The sequence below is a fragment of the Mus caroli genome, chromosome 19 (assembly GCF_900094665.2).
Source record: "Mus caroli chromosome 19, CAROLI_EIJ_v1.1, whole genome shotgun sequence".
Lineage (NCBI taxonomy): Eukaryota > Metazoa > Chordata > Mammalia > Rodentia > Muridae > Mus > Mus caroli.
The window spans coordinates 37,398,107-37,418,952 of NC_034588.1; the positions used below are offsets into that span (position 1 = coordinate 37,398,107).

General features: G+C 45.4%; 1 protein-coding gene across 2 annotated transcripts in view; it reads left to right on the top strand.

The window, feature by feature from the left end:
- Positions 1-20,846, top strand: part of Entpd1 (ectonucleoside triphosphate diphosphohydrolase 1) — a 128,880-nt gene that overhangs the window by 100,757 nt on the left and 7,277 nt on the right. For both annotated transcript variants that reach the window (XM_021151676.2, XM_029472705.1), the window contains exons 3-8: positions 6,185-6,302; positions 8,886-9,036; positions 10,721-10,880; positions 11,836-12,072; positions 13,097-13,357; positions 19,494-19,613. In XM_021151676.2, the coding sequence (XP_021007335.1) occupies positions 6,185-6,302; positions 8,886-9,036; positions 10,721-10,880; positions 11,836-12,072; positions 13,097-13,357; positions 19,494-19,613 (1,047 nt within the window). The remainder of the gene's footprint in view (positions 1-6,184; positions 6,303-8,885; positions 9,037-10,720; positions 10,881-11,835; positions 12,073-13,096; positions 13,358-19,493; positions 19,614-20,846) is intronic.

Consider the following 20,846-nt stretch of genomic DNA (forward strand, 5'->3'; position numbering starts at 1 on the left):
GCAGTAGTGATGGACAGGCAGTAGTGATGGACAGGCAGTAGTGATGGACAGGCAGTAGTGATGGACAGGCAGTAGCGATGGACAAGCAGTAGTGATGGACAGGCAGTAGCGATGGACAAGCAGTAGTGATGGACAGGCAGTAGCGATGGACAGGCAGTAGCGATGGACAGGCAGTAGCGATGGACAGGCAGTAGCGATGGACAGGCAGTAGCGATGGACAGGCAGTAGTGATGGACAGGCAGTAGTGATGGACAGGCAGTAGTGATGTCTAATGTTGTCCTTGGAAGAGTGCTTTTGTCTCCATGGGTCCTGGTGGGGGAAATGCTTTGAGTTTTTACTCTGTCCACCACTCCTTATCTCCCTGCTCATAAGTGGATGCTGGTTGTTGATATGACTTTTAGCATGGACATTCCACATTTTGACATGCAAACTGACCCTATACCAGACAGCAGGCTTGCTTTCAGAATGCCCCTACTGTGGAAATAGGCAGGGTGCTTTCATTTCAATTACAGAAACAGTGAGCGTAAGTAAGTAAATTCCTTCTTCCAAACCTGAGTTTCCCTACAGGTCAAGTGGAAATAGTAATAACACCTACTTGATTGTGGGTTGGGATTAAATGGAGAAGAACAAGCAGTCGCTTGTCAGAGAATGTCACACAGCAGAAGCTGAGTTCAGTGGGCCACCGTCAACATCTCTTTACAGCAGATACACTCCATGGAAGCCCCTTCCCAGTAGCATGTTGTGATTTCTGAGCCAACACTACAGGATTCCTCTCGGCTGCTGAAGGGTGGTGGCCTTTCCCAAATCTGCTTTTCCAAAGCAGGCTAAAATGATCCTCTGGAATTAGCATCTCTGATTCTCTTTTTATGGAGAAATTAAAAGAATTTGCTTTGGCTTGCACACATAAATGAGCTTGAAAAGTATCTGTTGTTATTTTTACTTTACTGTAGTTTAACATTTTGAAAAGTGACCCGTGGAGATGGATGGTGATCCCGGTTCTACAGCAGTGTGGATGTAATTTATAACTACTAGATGAACCCTGTCTCGAAAAACCAAAAAAATAAAACAAAACAACAACAGCAACAAACAAAAATAAACTACTAGATGGTCCACTTTAAAATGGTTCACACACTTGCGTTATGCATATTTTATCATAGGATTAAAAACAACAAAATAAGAGTTTATATTCAGGACCTAGTGACTCTAACTAAAGGAAAAAGGAGAAGAATAAATAGTTTCTGGGTGTTTATCGTCTCCACTGGCATCTTCGTGGCTGGCGGCGCCTGTTTATAGGGTATTAGAAACACATTGTAAAAGATAAGCTTTGTTTATAAGCCCAGGCTCCCTGAGCCAGACCCACAGGGCTGCTTAAGTCACTGTTAAAGCTACAAGCACTTTAAAGGGGTGGGGGTTTAAAGATGCAGTTTTTCTAAAGGGGCCCTGTGAGGTTTCCCCGGTAGTTAGAATCATTGTCCCTTTTGGACTGCTATAACAGACTACCACTAAAGCATAATTTGTAAAGGTGGGATATTTCCTTTCTCCAGTACCTTCTCTTCTGGAGACTGGGAAGCCCAAGGTCCATGAATTTCTTATAAGTGTACTTCAAGTCTAGCAAGGACCTAATTTCCGTTTCCAAACTGACATCCCGGATACTGCACTGTGGCAGGGGGACACCATTCCTCGTATGGGCAGTAGGTTAGAGGGTTAGAAAAAGGGCAGGCACCTTCCCAAAGCCCACTTCATTGGGTCATTAATTTACTCATGAAAGTAGCATCCCCATGTCCTGAACACTCCCATGAGGCCCCACCTCCTGGCATACCCACATGGGACTCAGTTCCAAACATGTTCATATTGGAGAGGAAAGCAGTAAGCCAAAGCGTCTGGTTGTGTTGTTAGGGTGGAGTGTATAACCCAGCCCCAGGCTCACTGCTTTAGATTATGAGACTGTAGGTGGCATAGAGCATGGTGGTTTGTACAGAAAGATCACTCCTCTGTGGAAAATGCACACTCAAAAAGATTGGAAGGAAGCGAAGATTTGGTGATAAAAGTGTTAGTAAAAACATCTAGATGGAATTTTAAATGTCTTTCCCCTTCATTTTCTCTTTCTTTTTCTTTTTCTTTTCTTCTTTCTGAGACAGGGTTTCTCTGTGTAGCCCTGGCTGTCCTGGAACTCACTCTATAGACCAGGCTGGCCTCGAACTCAGAAATCCACCTGCCTCTGCCTCCCAAGTGCTGGGATTAAAGACGTGCACCATCATTGTTTGGCTTCCCTTTCATTTTCTAGGTGAAATTGAATAGGTTCTAGTACTCTTAAAATAGAAAATACTATTGAAATAATTAATAATAATAATACTACACATATTTCTTCCTTACCATCGGAATCTTATTTTTTCTTTAATATGAAAGGCATACTTAGCTATATTTTTAGATTTTTAGAAATGCTTTACATGTGTGCTCCAGGAAAACATTGTTTCTTCCCATGGTCAGATATCCCTAAAGTCATCATCAGCTAATGGGATGGTGAGTGCAGGAAGGAGGAGGAAGGGGCATTCTTCAAACTTCTGGCAATGTACATTTGCTGAAGTCCTGTGGCCCCTTGTGTCCTGGAACATGCTCTGCAGAATGCTGTGGTGGTGGGCAGAGCACAAGCTGGGGACTTTCTCGGTCCTTGGGGACACTGAAACCACAAGAGGCAACTCCCTCAAGTGTGTAGACTAAGCACATGGACTATCCAGCTTTAGCTGTTCTCAAAATGTCAACTGTTTGTTCTATGAAACAATTTAGGAGGCAGCACAAAGCAGCCCTCAGCAGGCATGGTTCACAGGTTAGCCCTCCAGCACGGTGCACAGGCTGGAATGTCCCGTGCCACCTTCTCAAATACTTCCAAACAAATGTGATAATGTTTTCATCTCTCCACTGCCTCGCTGTGTAGGGCCCTAGAGAAGCAGGCCGACAGAAGCAAGGGCAGCCTGTTGGCTCTCCTGGAGAGGAGGCTTCCATGTTAACAAAAATAGAAAGAACGGGCTGTCCTGATTCCAGATAAAGGCCGCTTGCTGCAGTCTCTCTAGCTTCTATCATGAGCCATTGTGGCGGCAACATTTTCTGGTGGGAAGAACTCAGGGGCTCTGCTAGGGGACAGTGGAAATTTTCACTGTGTAACCCAAGAGCCTTTACTCACACCCTGGGAGGTTTCCCTGGGGTCTAAAGGCCCTGGACCCCAACCAGCATCCCTCCCCAACCACTGTGATCACCTAAGGCAGTTCCTGGATTCTCATGATTCAGAGAGGCTGCCCTCTTTGCTTCTTGATTGTACTCAGCATATATATATATATATATATATATATATATATATATATATATATATATATCCTTTTCTTTTTGAGCACATGAAACTAATTACTAAAGAGATCCCCCTCCAATACCTGCACTGTGCATAAGGACACAGAGAACACTGAGGAGTTATTGGAGCATCAAGGATCCTCAGGAGGTCTGTACAGGGCTGCCTCCTAGTGAAACGGAATGACTTTAGATACCCAAGAGGCTCTGCCTTTGGCTATACCTAGTGGCCAGGGAGGTCTCTTAAATTCTCACTCTTGTCTTTTCTACCTGTAAGCTCTTAGGTATTAATAGATGAGACAATGTGAACTTATATAATATAAATACATATTACAAATATAGTCCTTTTTTTTTTTTTTCAAGTGGAAGGCCCCATTTTGAACTGCACAGGCCCAAGGGCACCACTGCTCTGCTTTTCTTTGTCTCGCTTTCTCACTAGATATGATTAAAGAACGAATGTTCAAGGGCTGGAGAGATGGCTCTGATACAGCACCTGCTAGGTGAGTGTGAGGACCAGAGTTCTGATTCCCAGAGCACATACATGCTGGAGGCCACAGCAGCCTGTCTGTAAGGTGGAGATAGGAGACCCCAGTAGCAAACTGACTAGACAGACCCATTCTAACTGTGTTGGCAACCCTGCCTCAGTGAACGAGGTACTTGAGGGAGACTCCTGGTGTCAGCCCCAGGCCTCCATGTGCACTTACTTACATGTGACCACATGCATGTGAACATACGTACTCACAGGACACCGCTTACACTTATGTAAAATCAAACCAAATATGCTGTCATGTTATCCTGATAGAGCCCATGGAAGGCATCACTAATCAAAGCACATGTGTTGTCATGTTATCCTGATAGAGCCCATGGAAGGCATGACTAATCAATCCACATGTGCTGTCATGTTATCCTGATAGAGCCCATGGAAGGCGTGACTAATCAAACCACATGTGCTATCGTGTTATCCTGATAGAGCCCATGAAAGGCATCACTAATCAATATCAGATTTATCCCCAATTTTGTGAATATTAATTGACCAATATAGGCATTTGACAGTCTACTCCATGGGAGAGATATCTTTAAAAGAAAAAAAGAAAAAGAAAAAAAATAAAACTTTTATTCCATAAAAGCAAAATCTCATGAATGTTCAAAGCACCTATATCCGTAATAGTCTCGATTATAAATAGTCCAAATGTCTGTCAACATTGGAATGAATGAAAACACAGTGACATTACACCTAGTGGCTATGCTATACGATTTCCCTTTGCTACAGCTCAAAACAGACAAATGTCATCTTTGGTAACAAATGTCAAAGCAGAGATTGCTTCTTGGGGAAAATGACTAAAGGAGCACCAAGAAGCCTGATGGGCCTGCAAGGGTTCTGTATTTGTTCCGTCTACTGTCGGGTGGGTGTGCACTGTGCAGAAGTTCACTGGGGCGAGTCCTCACGTCTGTACACTGTGCCAGAGTCGTCCTTACAGATGTCTTTAGAAGGGATCTCCACGATGCCTGGCTTTGTGCTCAGCCCTTGTTCCATGTTCCACGGACAAGGTCTTGATTCTGAGGCTAAATCAGACTAGATTTATTAACTACCTTCTGGTAGTTTCTCATCTATATAAAAAGGATTAAAAATAGCCTCTGCTTCTTGGCATTGTTCTGAGTTCAAATAAAATAATTCACGTCTAAAACACTTCACAGGATCCATCCCTGCTTGGTGCATCATCAACTCATTCATGATACCCAATGTGGTGCCTTTGGTCCTGCCCTTTTTTCCTCTAACCACCTAGTTCATATTTATGCTGCTTTTTCTTCTCATCTTCTGTGCTTCAGGTATACATGTATATATGGACATGCCTGCACATTTGTGCACATGCATGTGGAGATCAGAAGGCAACCTCGGGTGACATTTCTTCACAGGCACCATCCACCTTATTCTTTGAAATGGAGCCCTCCCTGGGGCCTGGGCCTTGCTGATCAGGACAGGCTAGCTGACCAGTGAGCCTCAGACCCACCGGAGGCCTCGCACTGTCGGGATTGCAGGCACAGCACCACGCCCAGCTTCTCACATGTGTGCTGGGGCTCAGAGGCCTTTGCTGATTAAGCTGCCTCCCTGCGGTCCCGGATCCCCGATTTCCTCAACTCCTGCAGCCTCCCCCTCCCTTTAAAGAGCTGCAGACACCAAGCACATCTGTCTTAAAATAGGCCAAATACAGCTTTACAGTTTCCTGAATTAAAAAAGCAAGCCTTTCTCTCTTTAAAATAGAATTCCACAGTCACTGAACCCAAATCAGTTGCATACATTTATCTATCATATCTCTGCAGCCTCTGTGGGCTAGCCCAGTGGTTGCCAGGCTTGTCTGCACATTAGGATCCTACAGAATCTCATGATGCTGCTGGTGAGTGGACCACTCTAAACCAGCGTCTGAGGTGGGATGGGGTGGGGGTGGGGCTCAGCCTCTGTGGCTCTCAGCTGATACCAGGGTGTGGACAAGTGTGAGAAGCCATGGTTTTCTGTTTCTTTCATAGTCTCCACTGCTTCAGCCTGTGGGATTGATCCCAGCTTCACACTAGAATAACTGAGCATTTCCTAAATAGCCCCACGGCTCAGGCCCACCCTGGGTAAGGCTCGGATGTTTCTAAGGTGCAGCCTTATCTAGAGTGATGCACTGATAACCCTTGGCACTGGGGGTGGTCGCTCTAGTTCTCAGCACCAAATGTTCCACTTAGCTTAGAGAGAGAACTTTCTCTTTATGGTTTGAAAATTCCCACCTCTGTCTACTTCCTTTGCAAGCTAAATATGGAGAAGTGTGGTGTCGTGCTGATAAGTGTTTTACATTTGCTTTGCCCTCAGTATGGGATTGTGTTGGATGCGGGGTCGTCTCACACCAACCTGTACATCTACAAGTGGCCGGCCGAGAAGGAGAATGACACAGGGGTGGTGCAGCAGTTAGAGGAATGCCAAGTGAAAGGTAAGACGGGGGGCACGGAACGGGAAGAGCCGGCCACAGGGATGTGAGAGGCACGAGGAGCTGCCGTTGGTATTTTATTATCACTGTAAAATGACACTGAGCCAGGCCTAGTAGCACAGGCTGGTAAGCAGGTGGATCATCAATGCTCAGGCCAGCCTGGACCACCTAGTGAGTTCACGGCCAGCCTGGACAACCTAGTAAGACTCCGCTTTAAACAAGACACAGATGTAGCTCAGCGGTTGTAGCATATGCCTCACATGCGTGAGGCCCTGTGGTCAGTCCTTATTACTGCCAGTAGTAACAATAATGTTGAGAACAATCCTTGAAAAATAGGCGAGTTTAAAAATAGCTGAAGGTGTCACTCAGTGGTATTGTGCAGGCTTAATATTCATGATGTTCTAGGTTAGGTTCTCAGCAAAACACACACACACACACACACACACACACACACACATGAACTGAGCAATAGTAGCCCTCGTCAATAGGGCATGTCTGTGTATACTTGTATCATGCTTACAGCAATGTATCGTGAACTCAGCACACATTTTTCACTCTCATGATCTGGTGGGTGAGCAGCAGCAGCAGCAGCGACAGCAGCAGCAGTCCTGTCCTAAAAACAAGGGCTGCGAGATAAGACAGCTCATGCCACGTGTTTAAAGTTACTTACGTTGGGGACTAATGGAGCTGGCTGACAGATCCACATCTCAGCCGTGGTTCTCAGACTTGAAATGGCCTAGCACTACCTGGGGTGGGGGTTGGTGGGAGCTCTTAGCACACAGACATAGGGCCCCCTACAGCCAGAGATCCCAAGTCAACAGGTCTGGGTGGGAGCCTGGGGCTTTACATTTCTCCCAAGTTCCCTGGTGCTTCTGTGGGATGCTCGACCTCTCTTCTTATTTTCTATTTTTGGCTCAGACTGCAACCTGGAGGAAAATCTCAAAAGCTTTTGTTCTCTTCAGAGGCAGAGAAGAGTAGATCACAGACTTTTAGGGCGGGGAGGGGGGTGGGGGCGGGGAGGGGGTGTCATTTAAATCTTGTTTTCCAGGGAAGGAAGCTGAAGCCTGGAGGACCCTGTAAGTGGCAAGAGTCCAGATGGTGGTCCAGGCCCCTAGCCACACTACAGGCTCCCACAGAAGCATTTTTGATAATCTCCCCGATACGCCGTCCCAGCCAAAGTCACTTTTAACATCACACCTGGAGGATGGCTGACGGCTCAGCTCCCCTGACTTGCTCTCCGCCACGCACCCCTGTGAGCTTTGTCTCTGCTGGCCTTTTGAGCCAAGAACACACTGTTTCTTTTCAAACAAGTCGTCTAGATCCCAGGAGAGAAGTGACTTTTAATCTGATGGCGAATAGCTTCCATGGACTTTTGTAATTTGCCAAGGACCTGGGCAGGGTTAGAAAGAGAAAGCCACTCTCCCTGGACCCTGGTGTGCCAGCGCTTAGGCCTTGCTACTACCGAGGCAGTGCTCGCAGTGCTCATAAAGGTCCCACAGATGTCTTTCTTCTGAGGATCATCTCATGAATGCATGTGCTTGAACCCACACATACAGGGTTAGCAGAGCACTAAGGTTAGATTTCCTGAATCAGAAGCAAGCCACTAACAGAGCTTGGGGCTTCTCATTATGTTACACAAACAGGCTTTTTTAAAAGCCCATTTGAATAATCACCTTGAAAGCAAACTCTTGGTAGGAAGCACTCGAATTCACCTCAGGGTGGGATGGAAACTTAGGAGTCTTGACTCCAGTCCTCTCCATAACAACCGTTAGTTTGCTCTAAAATTGAAATAACAGTCTTAGTAGAGAGGTAGGGATACCAGAGCAGAAAAGACTCAGGGTCTGCAGATTCTGTTTCTGTTTATTCTAACAAAGGAAGAAAACCCATAAATTTTAGGGCATACTCTATGACATAACTAGTTAATAACACACTCCGTCTTTTCAGGAAAAGCCAGCGTGTTGGGTACTTTTGCACTAAATGCCATCTTTACCTAGGCCCTCTAGGAACTAATGTTGTTAATTACAGCTCTGTGGAAGGATCATTCAAAAGAGGCCAACGGAGAAACCACTGTAAGAGCTGCATTAGTGCCAGAAGATGTGAAATGGCACCACCTTGTGGCCAAATCATTGAACACCAGGTTTTACCAGCAAAATTTTAAAATTACAAGATTTTAAAAATACAATACTATATATACATGTATTAGCTACTTTTTTCACGACTTTAATGAAATACTTGAGAGAGAAACTTAAGGGAAGTAGGGCTTATATTGGCCCTTGGTTCTAAGGGAGACATGTCCATCATGGTGGGGAAACCATGGCAACAGGAGCTTTGCAGTTCACATCCTAACTCCCCAGGTAAACCTCTCTGCAAACAGCCTCACAGACACACCCAAAAGGGTGCCACGTCCATCCACTAGGCGCTTCTGACTGCAACCGCTCTTCCCGCTAAGAATATAACCCAATGTACGTCACGGCAGGAAGCGTTTCCTCGCATTTTCCTAGCAAACACTTTTTTAAAAAATATGGTCAGGGTAGATGCCCCACACTTTTTCTTTCAAAGGTTTTCATCGACTGTATCTTCCCTCAGGTCCTGGAATCTCAAAATATGCTCAGAAAACAGATGAAATTGATGCGTACCTGGCTGAATGCATGGAACTGTCCACCGAACTGATACCAACATCCAAGCAACACCAGACTCCTGTCTACCTGGGAGCCACAGCAGGCATGCGCTTGCTTAGGTAGAGTGATATGTTGAGATCAGCATGCTAGGAGTTGGAGGTGGTGCTGAGATGCCTGACATCATGAGACTTGTAGCTACCTCACACACCAAATCCTGTTCTGGGAAATAAGTTTTATTAAGTTTTTATAATGCAAGTTTCAGGTATCTAAAAGAACCTGCCTGTCTCCCTTGGGGAAATCAAAGCAGGCAGAGTATTAGAGAGAAAGATTTTGGGAGTTCATACACTCCAAAATTTGGGGCTGAAGATAGAATCAACCAATATATGGGAATAAAAAGGTGAAAGAAGACCCACCAATGTCCCAAGACAACTTTAGCTAACAAAGCTCGACTGGTCCCCAACCCCACCCCCACCCCCGTTAATATCTGTGTGAATTGTGTACATTGGATCTAGGGTGATCTGTTGATTAACAGAGGAGTGTGCACAGCTGCCAAGGGAGCACATGGGATAGCTCAGGATGGAAGGTGGGCGGGGTGGCCTGCCACATCAGGGCTGCATGAGCAGAGGAGGGGCGGGAGTTGGGGGAAGGGTGGCACTGAAAGAAGTACAGCATCATCCAGTTAGACATCATTTAGCACTGTTATGTGCCACGGACGGTCTTAGGTGCTGGGGCTAAAGGGTCAAACAAAACAGAGCTCCCAGCATTGCGGAGTTTGTGTTCTAGTGGATGTGCAAAGGTGGGGAAATGAGAAGCCAGGGCAGAGTCAGGATTGTGAAATAGAAAGGAGATGGGGGTGCAGGGTGCGGGGTGGGGTGGGGGTGGGGAGTAAAATAATAGAAGCTCGTGTCTCAGCGAGGTGCTAACTACTTAAGAAACACACTGCTTAATCATGAGGGTCACCATGGAGTGAAGATATAAATTAACCAGAGAGAGAAGCTGCAGTTTAGAAATGTTAAGAAGCCACGAGGCTGGGAAGTGGCAGAACTAGGGCCACAGATGGCAGGGTCTAGACCAGGAAATGCCTCATGGATCCTGTCAGGAAGGTTGGAGAAATGAGAAGCCGTGTAAGGATGCAACGCGGTTATCGATACTGGAGGGTGGAGTGGAACAGGAAGGCTAGGGGAACTGTTTGTATGAGAGACCCTGGCTGCCGCTTCATTTCGCTCAGGGCCTCTCCAGGTTTCAGACTGGGTCTTGGAATAGTCACATCCCATCTTCATATAATAACCCCGAGACTCCCTTCATGTCTCAAAGTTTCAAAGAGACCCAAGACCTGAGTGGCCATAAGAGAAAGATTTTTTTTCCCAGGCTGGCTTCAGAGGAACACGGGCATGTGGTACTCATTTCTACAGTACTAAATGATCTTCCTCAGAGTCTAAGGTAGAAAGAAGCAGGAGCCACAGTGATGGCTAAAACCTCACACCCCAGCTCTCAGTATGGCCAGATACCGCCAAGCTACCTCCACCAGGGAACAAAAGCCAAACTGGTACTTTATAGAGATACTTCTACTTAATAACTGGGGGACTTGCACTTGGAAAGATGGAACCTATACAGAAGGTCCTCCTGTCTTCCAGTCTGGTGTGTCAGGTTCTCTGACTGAAATGGGTAGATGTAACTATGAAGACAGGGCAAACAAACAAACAATAAACAAAGAGCACAAAAGCCAAAGCAAAAACAAAAACAAAAACAAAAAACAGGCAAACAAAAACCTCAAAAGATAACATCACCTCTTCTTTTGTGTAGAATGGAAAGCGAACAATCGGCAGACGAGGTCCTGGCTGCAGTGTCCACGAGCCTTAAGGGCTACCCCTTTGACTTCCAGGGTGCCAAGATCATCACTGGACAAGAGGAAGGTGCCTATGGGTGGATTACTATTAACTATCTGCTGGGCAGATTCACTCAGGTAAAGACCTCACACCGCGGAGGTGGTTCCAAGAGGGTCACTGCCATTATTATCTTGGGCAATATTTGGGTCTTGAGCAAAGTGAATGATGGGTGGATAGATGAATGGATGGATGAAGATACGTCTACATTTGTGGCCATCGCTAGAGGAATTTTTACCTTAGTCTTATTACTGGAGAATATCAAAGCCATGTCTTCATCTCAGGGAGACAGGGGAAAAGAAAATCTACTTTAAAGAATTTATTTTTAACAAATTATGTGTATGTGTGTGCATCTGTGTGAGTGTGCCTGTGTACAAGAGTGTCTCCAGAGGCCGGAAGAGGCTGTCAGACCTCCTGGAACTGGAGTTATATGCAGCTGTGAGCCTCCCGATCTTAGGAATCAAATTCCAGTCCCCTGCATGGGCAGTGTATACTCTTAACCACCGAGTCCTCTCCAGCTCCCAGATACATTTCATTTAGTCTCCTTTTAATCTGATTAAAATTAAGACTAACTGGGCAGAGGCATTAGTGAGGCTGAGGCAGGAGAATTGCAAGTTGGAGTCCAGCCTGAACAACATAGTCCGACTAGGTTTAAAGCAAAGCAAAATGAAATTGTATTTGCTAAGTGAGGAGTGCTTAGCAGTCTGCCCGTGGTGTGACTCATTCCTCAGAACAGACACAGGTGGCACATTATTGCCCACATTAGTAGAGCCCCCATGATGATGCTTAAAAGTAGAATCTTTTCTGGCCCAGGTCACTTAGCTGGTGGCCGAGTGGGGATTTGTTCTTGTTTGTGAACCATAATGTTCTTGGCCTCTGCTCTGCTCTTCTCAGAGCTGTGTCTTCAAAGCCCTCTTGCTGGTTGTTGATACTGATTTGGGAACCCACAGTAGGCTTTGACCAACTCTCTGCCCCTGGTTCTCCATCTTGGCAAGTAGGATGTCCAGAGACTTCTAGCACCGTCTTTTCTTTCAGGAACAGAGCTGGCTAAGCCTCATCTCAGACAGTCAGAAACAGGAAACCTTTGGCGCTTTGGATCTCGGCGGAGCCTCTACACAGATCACCTTCGTGCCCCAAAACAGCACTACAGAGTCCCCAGAAAACTCTCTGCAATTCCGTCTCTATGGCGAGGACTATACTGTGTACACACACAGCTTCCTGTGCTATGGGAAGGATCAGGCTCTCTGGCAGAAACTGGCCAAGGACATTCAGGCAAGTGCAACTGAATTCAGTTGTGCTCTCCCCACATCTGGTCCTCAGCCCCCACATCCTGTTATTTCCCTCGTAATTCAGTAACTGCTCCAAAGCTGGCCATTGCACTCCCCAAGCCTTCTCAGGCGGGACACCAAGCTCCATCTGGTGGGCCCTGTGAGCCATTCGGTCCACCCAGACATCCACTCCCATGTTTGTTTACTGTACTATCTCCAAGGACACCACTCAGATCTTTTCTTGGGAATTAATTTCTGGCCCCAGTGGTGATGATAATACAAGTTACATACTAGATTATCGTTTGGGGGGAGCCGTGACCATTTATGTTTGTCTACACCATTTTTGTAGTCAGAGAGGAAAAAACAACAACCACTGTGGGGAAAACACAGAATTTGTCAATCAATAATACTTTATTGCCCCCAGATGCTTTCTGCATCTTGAATGCATGAATGCATGCTTGATGTAATGAGATTATACCGGACACTCCCTGGCAAATGAACACAGAGGGAAGCTGTCCCATCCAGCTGTCCCATCTCTGGGGAAAGATAGTTAGTTCACCTCTCTCTTCCAGGAACTCTCTTGTTCTTAAAACCATCATCATCAAGACTGCCATCTAGAAGCAAGTGTAGCTGAGAGGTGCCCTAGGCTCCAAAGTCCACACATCTCTTATCTACAGCAGCTTCTCCTTTCTTTCCTTGGGGGTTTAAGACCTCTCTATTTTTTTTCATTACTGGAATAAAAGACCTAAGGTGTCTTCCCGCTCCTGGAGCTCCCAGTCTGGTTGAGGAGGAAGAAAGGGGACAGCAATGCAGACACAAGCACACCTAGGCTGTAGTCTTACAGAGGTTCTTGCCTGTAAGACCTACTGTGTGCTTAGCACTGAGAGACCAGAGATATTCCCAACTCATGGCATTTCTGGGTTCAGGATTTAAAAGCATATCCCCAAGGGCAGTGAAGGCAAGGACAGGGACATGGTGACACCTCACTGAGTATGATCAATTAGCATTCAAGTGCTTCTTCCATTCAGGTTTCAAGTGGTGGCGTCCTTAAGGACCCGTGCTTTAACCCAGGCTATGAGAAGGTTGTGAATGTAAGTGAGCTCTATGGCACTCCCTGCACCAAAAGATTCGAAAAGAAGCTACCGTTCGATCAGTTTCAAATCCAGGGCACTGGAGACTACGAACAGTGCCACCAGAGCATCCTTGAGCTCTTCGACAACAGCCACTGCCCTTACTCCCAGTGTGCCTTCAATGGCGTCTTCCTGCCACCTCTCCATGGGAGTTTTGGGGTAAGTTTGTGAAATGGTGAGATACATTGGTTAGAGTGTTTGGTGTTACAAGTTGCACAAGACATGCATATAAAGTATTTAAATAATGTAAGCCTACATACAGTAGTGTCTGGATACAACTAGGCATTTGTTACTTGGCCTAATGATGTCAGTGTTTAAGATTTGCCTTCTTCGTTATCTTCTTGACGTTTGCATGGTGCAAACAGTGTGGCTGCTGCTCCAAGCATTGTGTCATCCCCAGACAAGGCAAGGTAGGAAAGAGAATAATAGTGAGAGGTGTCTCTTCATGCATCTCTCTCACACACCAGAACCAGCAGGTACCTCTTCAGAGTCTGTCGGCCAGACCACGGTGAAATGCACACCCCAGAGCCGTCTGATAAAAGGAATTAATACCATGTTTGCCTTAGGTTCATTATTGTTGGGTTCGTCTAGCTGGATAAGACGAGGGTTCCATAAGCAGAACCCTCTTCCAGAAGAAGAAGGCTAGCTGCAGGCTATGCAGCCATCAGAGTCTGCTGAGAGCAATACCCTAAATGTCAGACATAGCAGCAGGCATGGGATGAGTCCACTGAGGGATGTCTTCTCTAAGAAACATCTGGGAAGCAGAAGGTTGGGAACCACTAAGGGAGAACTTAAATAGGCATCTGTTTCATTGCAGTTTGGAGGGCTGCATGGTCACTGGATCCTGACTCCCAATTCCTTCTTTTCCTAATCTGTCCAGAATAAAGTAAGGCATTGGTGCTAAAGAGGAAAGAGGCCCCTTGATCTGTTAATTATTCAAACTGCCTGTTTGTTTGCTGAGACCAAACACTATTGTAATCACAGTTAAGAAGTAAGTGTGTTGCAAGAGTTTCCTACTATCCGGCAAGTGCCGACTACAAGGCCCTGGTTACAGACACATTCGTTGGTTGTCCACAATGCTGATCAAAGAATCGGGGCCTGTGTCTGCCTTTCTCCCTCTTCAGGAAAAAGAACAGATGAAAGGAGATTTAGTTCTACCCCAGAAGCCCAGAATGAGAGGTGTTTGTTTGTTTGCTTGTTTGCATGGTCTGTATGCCCAACCTGATGTCACATAAAAAGCCCCAAGGAGAGGGAGCATTGGGTGTGCTGTAATCCGACCTGTGCTGTGAACTGTAGGTGTTCTCAGTACTCTCTAAGAACAGTGGGGAGAGCCATGGACCCAGGTATGCCTTGTGGCGAGAGATAGCTTTCCGTCCTTCTTTGCAGGTTCCTGGGAGGAGTATGGCAGCATCAGTGACTGCAGGGTAGTTGGCCAGCTGTTGGCATCAATCCCAAGCCAGAACCTGGCTTCAATGCCTTGTGGCTGAACTGGTACTAGGTTCCTGCTACAGGGCTTTCAGGGACCAGGGTCTTTCCCTGATTTGAGTGCAACTTTTTGAAGAGGAAGGAAGTGGGGCACAGAGGGAGGCGTGTGAATAAGGCTGCTGCAGACAGCTAAGGGCTTTTTCACTCTCGTGAGCTAGGAAGGATAAACCTAAGCAAACCTGTCATTCCCAGAGCCGGCTAACCCGGAGCTGTGAGGCACAGAGCTTGTGCAGAGGGAAGCCTTGCTATGACTGCACTCAGCCCCGATGCTCTACGGTCACTTTGTAAATGCAGTAGTAAAAATCAGCCTGTGTCCTCCAGTCTGGCTCCGTTGTGGCCTTGGCATCTAGATTGAATCCAGTGTCAAAGCAAACTAGAAACACCAACAGGAAGGAGAGAACATCTGTTGAGAATTATTTATGAGGTAATTTAGAAATCATTTCTGAAGAACACATTGTACAACTTACATAAACAAGAAAGAGCAGAGCTAGAGAAGTATAGTTAAAGCTCATGCTTTACTTAAGTGTGTGCCCTGCTGGCCAACAAAATACATGATTAAAAACCCACATGCAACGATTTTAAGTTTACTTGAACTTTATGAATAGGTGTTTCTTAATGTTGAACCAGGAATTTGTTAAGTTGTCCAGGCTGGCCTTGAACTTGCAGCCTCCTGCCTCCAAACTCCCACGTAGTTAGTTGTGACGATAGATGTCCCTTCCTCCTCCTCCTCCTCCTCCTCCTCCTCCTCCTCCTCCTCTTCATGTTGTCTTCTGTTTTCCTTCTCCTTTGAAAGAAATCAGGTTTGGAAACATTTATTACAAAGTAAGCACGAAGTTCTCAAAGGATCTCAACATGACCGAAGGTGAAACAACCTAAAATCTTTAAAGGCACAGTGAGAAAATCTAGGCTTACAAAACCACATTTGTTATTAGCAAACAGAAGCATCCTTAGGAAAAATGCCCAAAGCCCTGAGCTGCCTAGCTAGTGCCTGTCTCATTATTGATCTCCCTTTGCTTTTTTTTTTTTTTTTCCCCTGCCGAGGCTCCATGCTCACCTTCTGTGGTTGGACTACTGGCTGGTATAGAGTGGCTGACAGTTTCTCGGCTGACACCCGTGCGCAGCTGCAGGATGCTCGGATGCTCAGCTGTTGGAGCAGCTCCTCTTGTCTCTTTGTCACCGTGTGGGTCTGAGTTTTCAGGGCACCTGTGTTAGTGGTTGAAGTGAGGTGACACTAACCTGGACACTAACCGGGAGGAAGCTTGCTGGCCTCAGGATTCATTTGGATTTTTTTTTCTCATTTTCTCATTTTTATGGCTGCCCATTCTGCCTGCTTCTGGCAGGAAGGCTCCTGCAGAGTCATGATCTGTAACCACCTACCGCCATACAGAATCTGCTGCACTGGGCGCCTCTGCTGCCCTACACCCAGACAGACTGTCAACACGCACACTCATTCCGCACAGGAGGGTTGGACTCTTTCGGTAAAGCAGAAACGTGCGTGTGTTCCTGCAGGGCTAGCTCTCACTGTGGGGCCTGTCCTCCGGGAGCACTTCCTATTAGATGTCTCCCTTGCTCGTCCCTGCAGTTCTGGGATCAGTGTGGAGGAGCCCTGTTATGTGCTTGCTAATGGCTGCATGTACACCCTGTGCAGCAGAGCCTGTCACAGCTGCTGCCTGTGTGCCCTCTTCTTCTCTGGAAACATAGAGCTCCACTGTCTGTCTATCTGTCTGTCTGTCTGCCTGAACACTGACAAGTTGCTCAGTGGGATTGTTATCTTTGGTGGCATCCAGTGTACAAACTCATCCTCCTTGATGTCACTCACCTCTGCTTATGAAGTCACATCCATTTCTTACTTGGCACCATTCACTGTCACCAAATCTTCCATAATGACCATTTCTGCCCACCAGCTGCCACCATCTCAGCTGTGAAGAAATGTGGGCCAGAACACCCTGCATGCTGTTTTGGAGGGCAACCAATAGTGCTGTTGGGTCTTTGCCTCATAGCTGATGGTGGCAGTAATGACAGACAGTCAGGTGTCTATCTAAAGTCTATTCTCTGCCCTTGCTACTGCCTAGACTTTGAGTCCCCTCAAAAACTTAGCTGCTAGTAATCTATTGCTGTTGACTAGAAGCCTTGTCAATGACCTCGACAGTTAAATAGAACGTATTTCATATGTCGAGCATATTGCATGCAGTGGAAGTATGCAGAAACCGTACGAGATAGCTTTTTTGACTGTAGAACAAACTCCACTAGAGACACGAATTCTTCATAGGAAGAACAGAGGTGTAATGGGGCGTGTCAGCCCGAGGTTTGCCACACCCAAGCCTCCCCATAAATTGACACAAAGGGGTCATACAGGTGTTACCGTTGTACAGTGTGGACCACGGTGATCCATTTATCCGGCCTTGATACTGCACCATTTCAGTTTCCCTTGACTGTTAGTGGTGCACTACTAGCACATCCATGTTAGTTGCACGGTGGTAAATGTGTCATGGTGTTAATCACACACGATCAGACAGCAGTGTTGGTTACATGGTGTTAATTGTGTGATAGTGTTAATTGTACACTATTACACATCAGTGTGGGTGTGCATAAATTTTGATCTTTTCTCTTAGGTTTACATCTGTCCTTGTGATAGCAAATGATGAAATGTCTTCAAAATCCAAAATGTCCCACAGTCTGAAACTCTCTGAGATCTGAGGTTCGATTTCAGAGCACTGTCATGTTGAACAGTCTCCAAAAGTCATAGGGTGGAAGTCCTTGAAAGGGGTTCTAAGACCCTGTTCCCTTTCCCTTTCTTTATTCCTATGGTCACACCCCCACCCCCACCCCCACCTCCACTCCATTCCCGCCCAGGCTATCACAGGAGCCAGCATCCCAGGAGAATCAAATGCTATTTGTACTTTGTGATTAGCTTCTTTCATTAACATAGCATCTTCAACAGTCCAGTCTTGTTTAACCCCTCAGGAGACTACAAAATTCTGGAGAATTTGAGAAAAGCTAAGGATCTTCCAATCAGAAAAATGGACATCAAGAAGTAAACTGAAAGATCCACAAAAAATTTATTCGACAATCCCTTCTGGTGGATCTGTGATTGATCCTGTTTATAAACCTTTGTCCCACAGCAAAATGTACATGGAAAATAGAGACTAAAATCCAAATAGGAGGCTGACTAAGCAGGACAGTGTGTAGGAGTGAACACTTCCACACGAACCAGGGGCTGAGTCCACATAAAAGTTTGGAAGGTCTGCCAGTGCCTGACAAATACAGAAGTGGAGGCTCACAGCCATCAATTGGACTGAGCACAGGGTCCCCAATGTAGGAGCTAGAGAAAGGACCCAAGGAGCTGAAAGGGTTCACAGCCCCATAGGAGGAACAACAACATGAGCCAACCAGTACTCCCAGAGCTCCCAGGAACTAAACCACCAACCAAAGAGTACACAGGGAGGGACCCATGACTCCAGCCACATATGTAGCAGAGGATGGCCTGTGGGACATCAATGAGAGGAGAGGCTCTTGGTCTTGTGAAGGCTCAATGCCCCAGTGTAGGGGAATGCCAGGGCCAGGAAGTGGGAATGGGTGGGTTGATGAGCACGGGGAGTGGGGATGGGATAGGGGGGTTTTGGGGGTGGAAATGAGGAAAGGGGATAAAATTTGAAATGTAAATAAAGAAAATATCTAAGAAAAGGGAAAAATAAAAATAAATAAATAAATAAATGTAAAGGTAAAAAAATACTTTTTTTTTGTAGTACTGGGAATCAAACCTAGTGATTCATGCAAATAAGTACTTACTGACTGCGGGTCCTCAGCTCTAATATTATCAAAATATTTACTCTTATGATTTCCAGTACAGAAGTGCCTTGCTCGGTCGCTTAAATTTCACAGCAATTCTAGGGTTAAGATATGTAGAGTATTTACTACAGGGCCATCAAATCAAGAGTGTCTACACTATTGTCTGTGAGGATGTAAGCTCTACTTTAGTAGAAATTTTGCAATATTGAATATTGTCACCTTTATTATACTTAAGATGTATTCCAAACTGAAAACAAACAAACAAACATAAAAACAAATTACTTACAGTCATAGTGAACCATGAAAAAAAAATGTTTGGAAGGTAGATTCAGACACAAATGTGGAGGAAAGAGACCCAGGTCCTGACACCACCCCATCTCTACAAAGCTTCTTGCCAGGGCAGAGTCACACTAAACCCTAGAGCTTGGTAAGCAGACAAGCAAGTTGGAACCGATGAACAAGACAGAACAATACAGAATCGAGAGAAGGGATCAGTCAAGTGGCCAGTTTGGGGGAGAGGTTCCTAATCCCAAATGTGGAGCTGTTTCTGTTTCAACAAATGTGCTTACCAGGGCTTCATCTAAACAATGTCAAAAAATACTAGGTTCCACCTTTTTATTCGTTTATAGATAAATTTGGTGCTGAGTTTACTTTCTTGGTTGTTTTCTTAGAAAGCTGATAAAAGCAGAATGCCTGCTCTATTACCAGACAACTGTTTAGACTGGGTGAGCTGGAAGATTTCAAACAAAACCAAAAAACCCAAAACAAAACAAAACTTGAGTGTCATACAAATGGACTAATGCACACAGTTACTTATTTTTGCTAAGTTAGATATGAGTTCTATATAAGAAAATTTAAACTGTGTATCTTTAAAGGAACCTCCCCTGGGTTTATTTTTAGCTGCAATGGGAGCAGACCGATTCTTTGAGGCAAGGGATTGCCCGTAGCTGGGCTCTGGGCTTTGAGTCCGTGTCCCTGTGTGTGGGACGCAGCCTGAAACTCTCTGTTCTCTGTTCCACAGGCATTTTCTGCTTTCTACTTTGTGATGGATTTTTTTAAGAAGATAGCAAAAAACAGTGTCCTCTCTCAGGAGAAAATGACTGAGATAACAAAAAATTTTTGCTCAAAATCTTGGGTAGAGGTAAGTGACCAGAAACCACGACTGTGAAATTGGTTCCATATCCTCGGTGTCATGGAGGATGTGAAGTGGCACACAACCTTATGCTGGTCTGGGACAAGGGTCCAGCCAGTGTGTTAGAGGAGGCCACAGAGTGGGCCATTCCTTGACGGTGTAATGATGGCTTAAGCAACATCCTACATTTCTCACTTAACACAGTTTTGCGACAAGCAGCTGCTTACATGGGGTTACTCTCTTCTTTCTAACTCAGCCATTGCTTCTTCTGTTCTGTTGTCATGGATACAGGGTGGCTCCCACGGCCTTTACAGTTGAAAGAAAGAAGAAGCAGGCACATCTATCCTTTATGCAGGATTTTAAAAAAGATCATCCCAAAAGCCCCCCATCAATCTTTCCTTTATTTTTAAATGGTGGTTTTTCTATTGTTTTATTTTTGATGGATATATTTGCACCATGCACATTTATCAGAGTAATGGTCCTAATTTTCACCCTAATCATGTATCATTTATTTGTGGAGCAAGCATTCAACAACCTTCTTAAATATGTATTTTGTTATTGCTAGTTATAGCAAACCTGCCTTGCAAGAGAAGATCAGAGCTTACCCCTGCCTGGCAATGACCTTTCATCTCCTAACCGACCTACTCTTCCTCGTACAGTTGCTTTTCCCCTTCTCCAATAACCACTGCTCCTTGCCTCAATGCTATGAAATCTTTTTGAGTCTCTATTAACTATATAATGATGAGTTTCTTTATGAATGGTAACCTTTTAATATTCCATATGAGAAAGATCATTCAGTATTCGCCTTCTTGTATTTGGTTTCTTTGACTTAACAAAATAATCTCCAGGTTCACCTGTATTGTACAAAAGGGAAGATGTCATTTTTTTTTTTGTGTGTGTGTGTGTACCCACACGTGTGCATAGGGCTAACTCGAATTTTATTTTATATATAGCCTCATTTTCTGTGAACATAGGTTAATTCCCTATCTGTTTTGTTCTGGATGATGCTGCAATAAGTGAGACTACAGGTCTCTCTCTGAAATCAATTTTATTTCCTTCGGTTATGCCCATGCTAGTAAACTTCTGGGTCATGCACAGCTACTTGACGCATTTTGAGGAGCCTTTGTGCAGTTTTCTCATCATGAGAGCACTGATTTCTGCTCCACCAACAGCAATGCCAGGGATCTGTGACAGTATGAATTATGCTGGTCCATGTGGTCAGAGGCTTCCTATTCAGTGTCT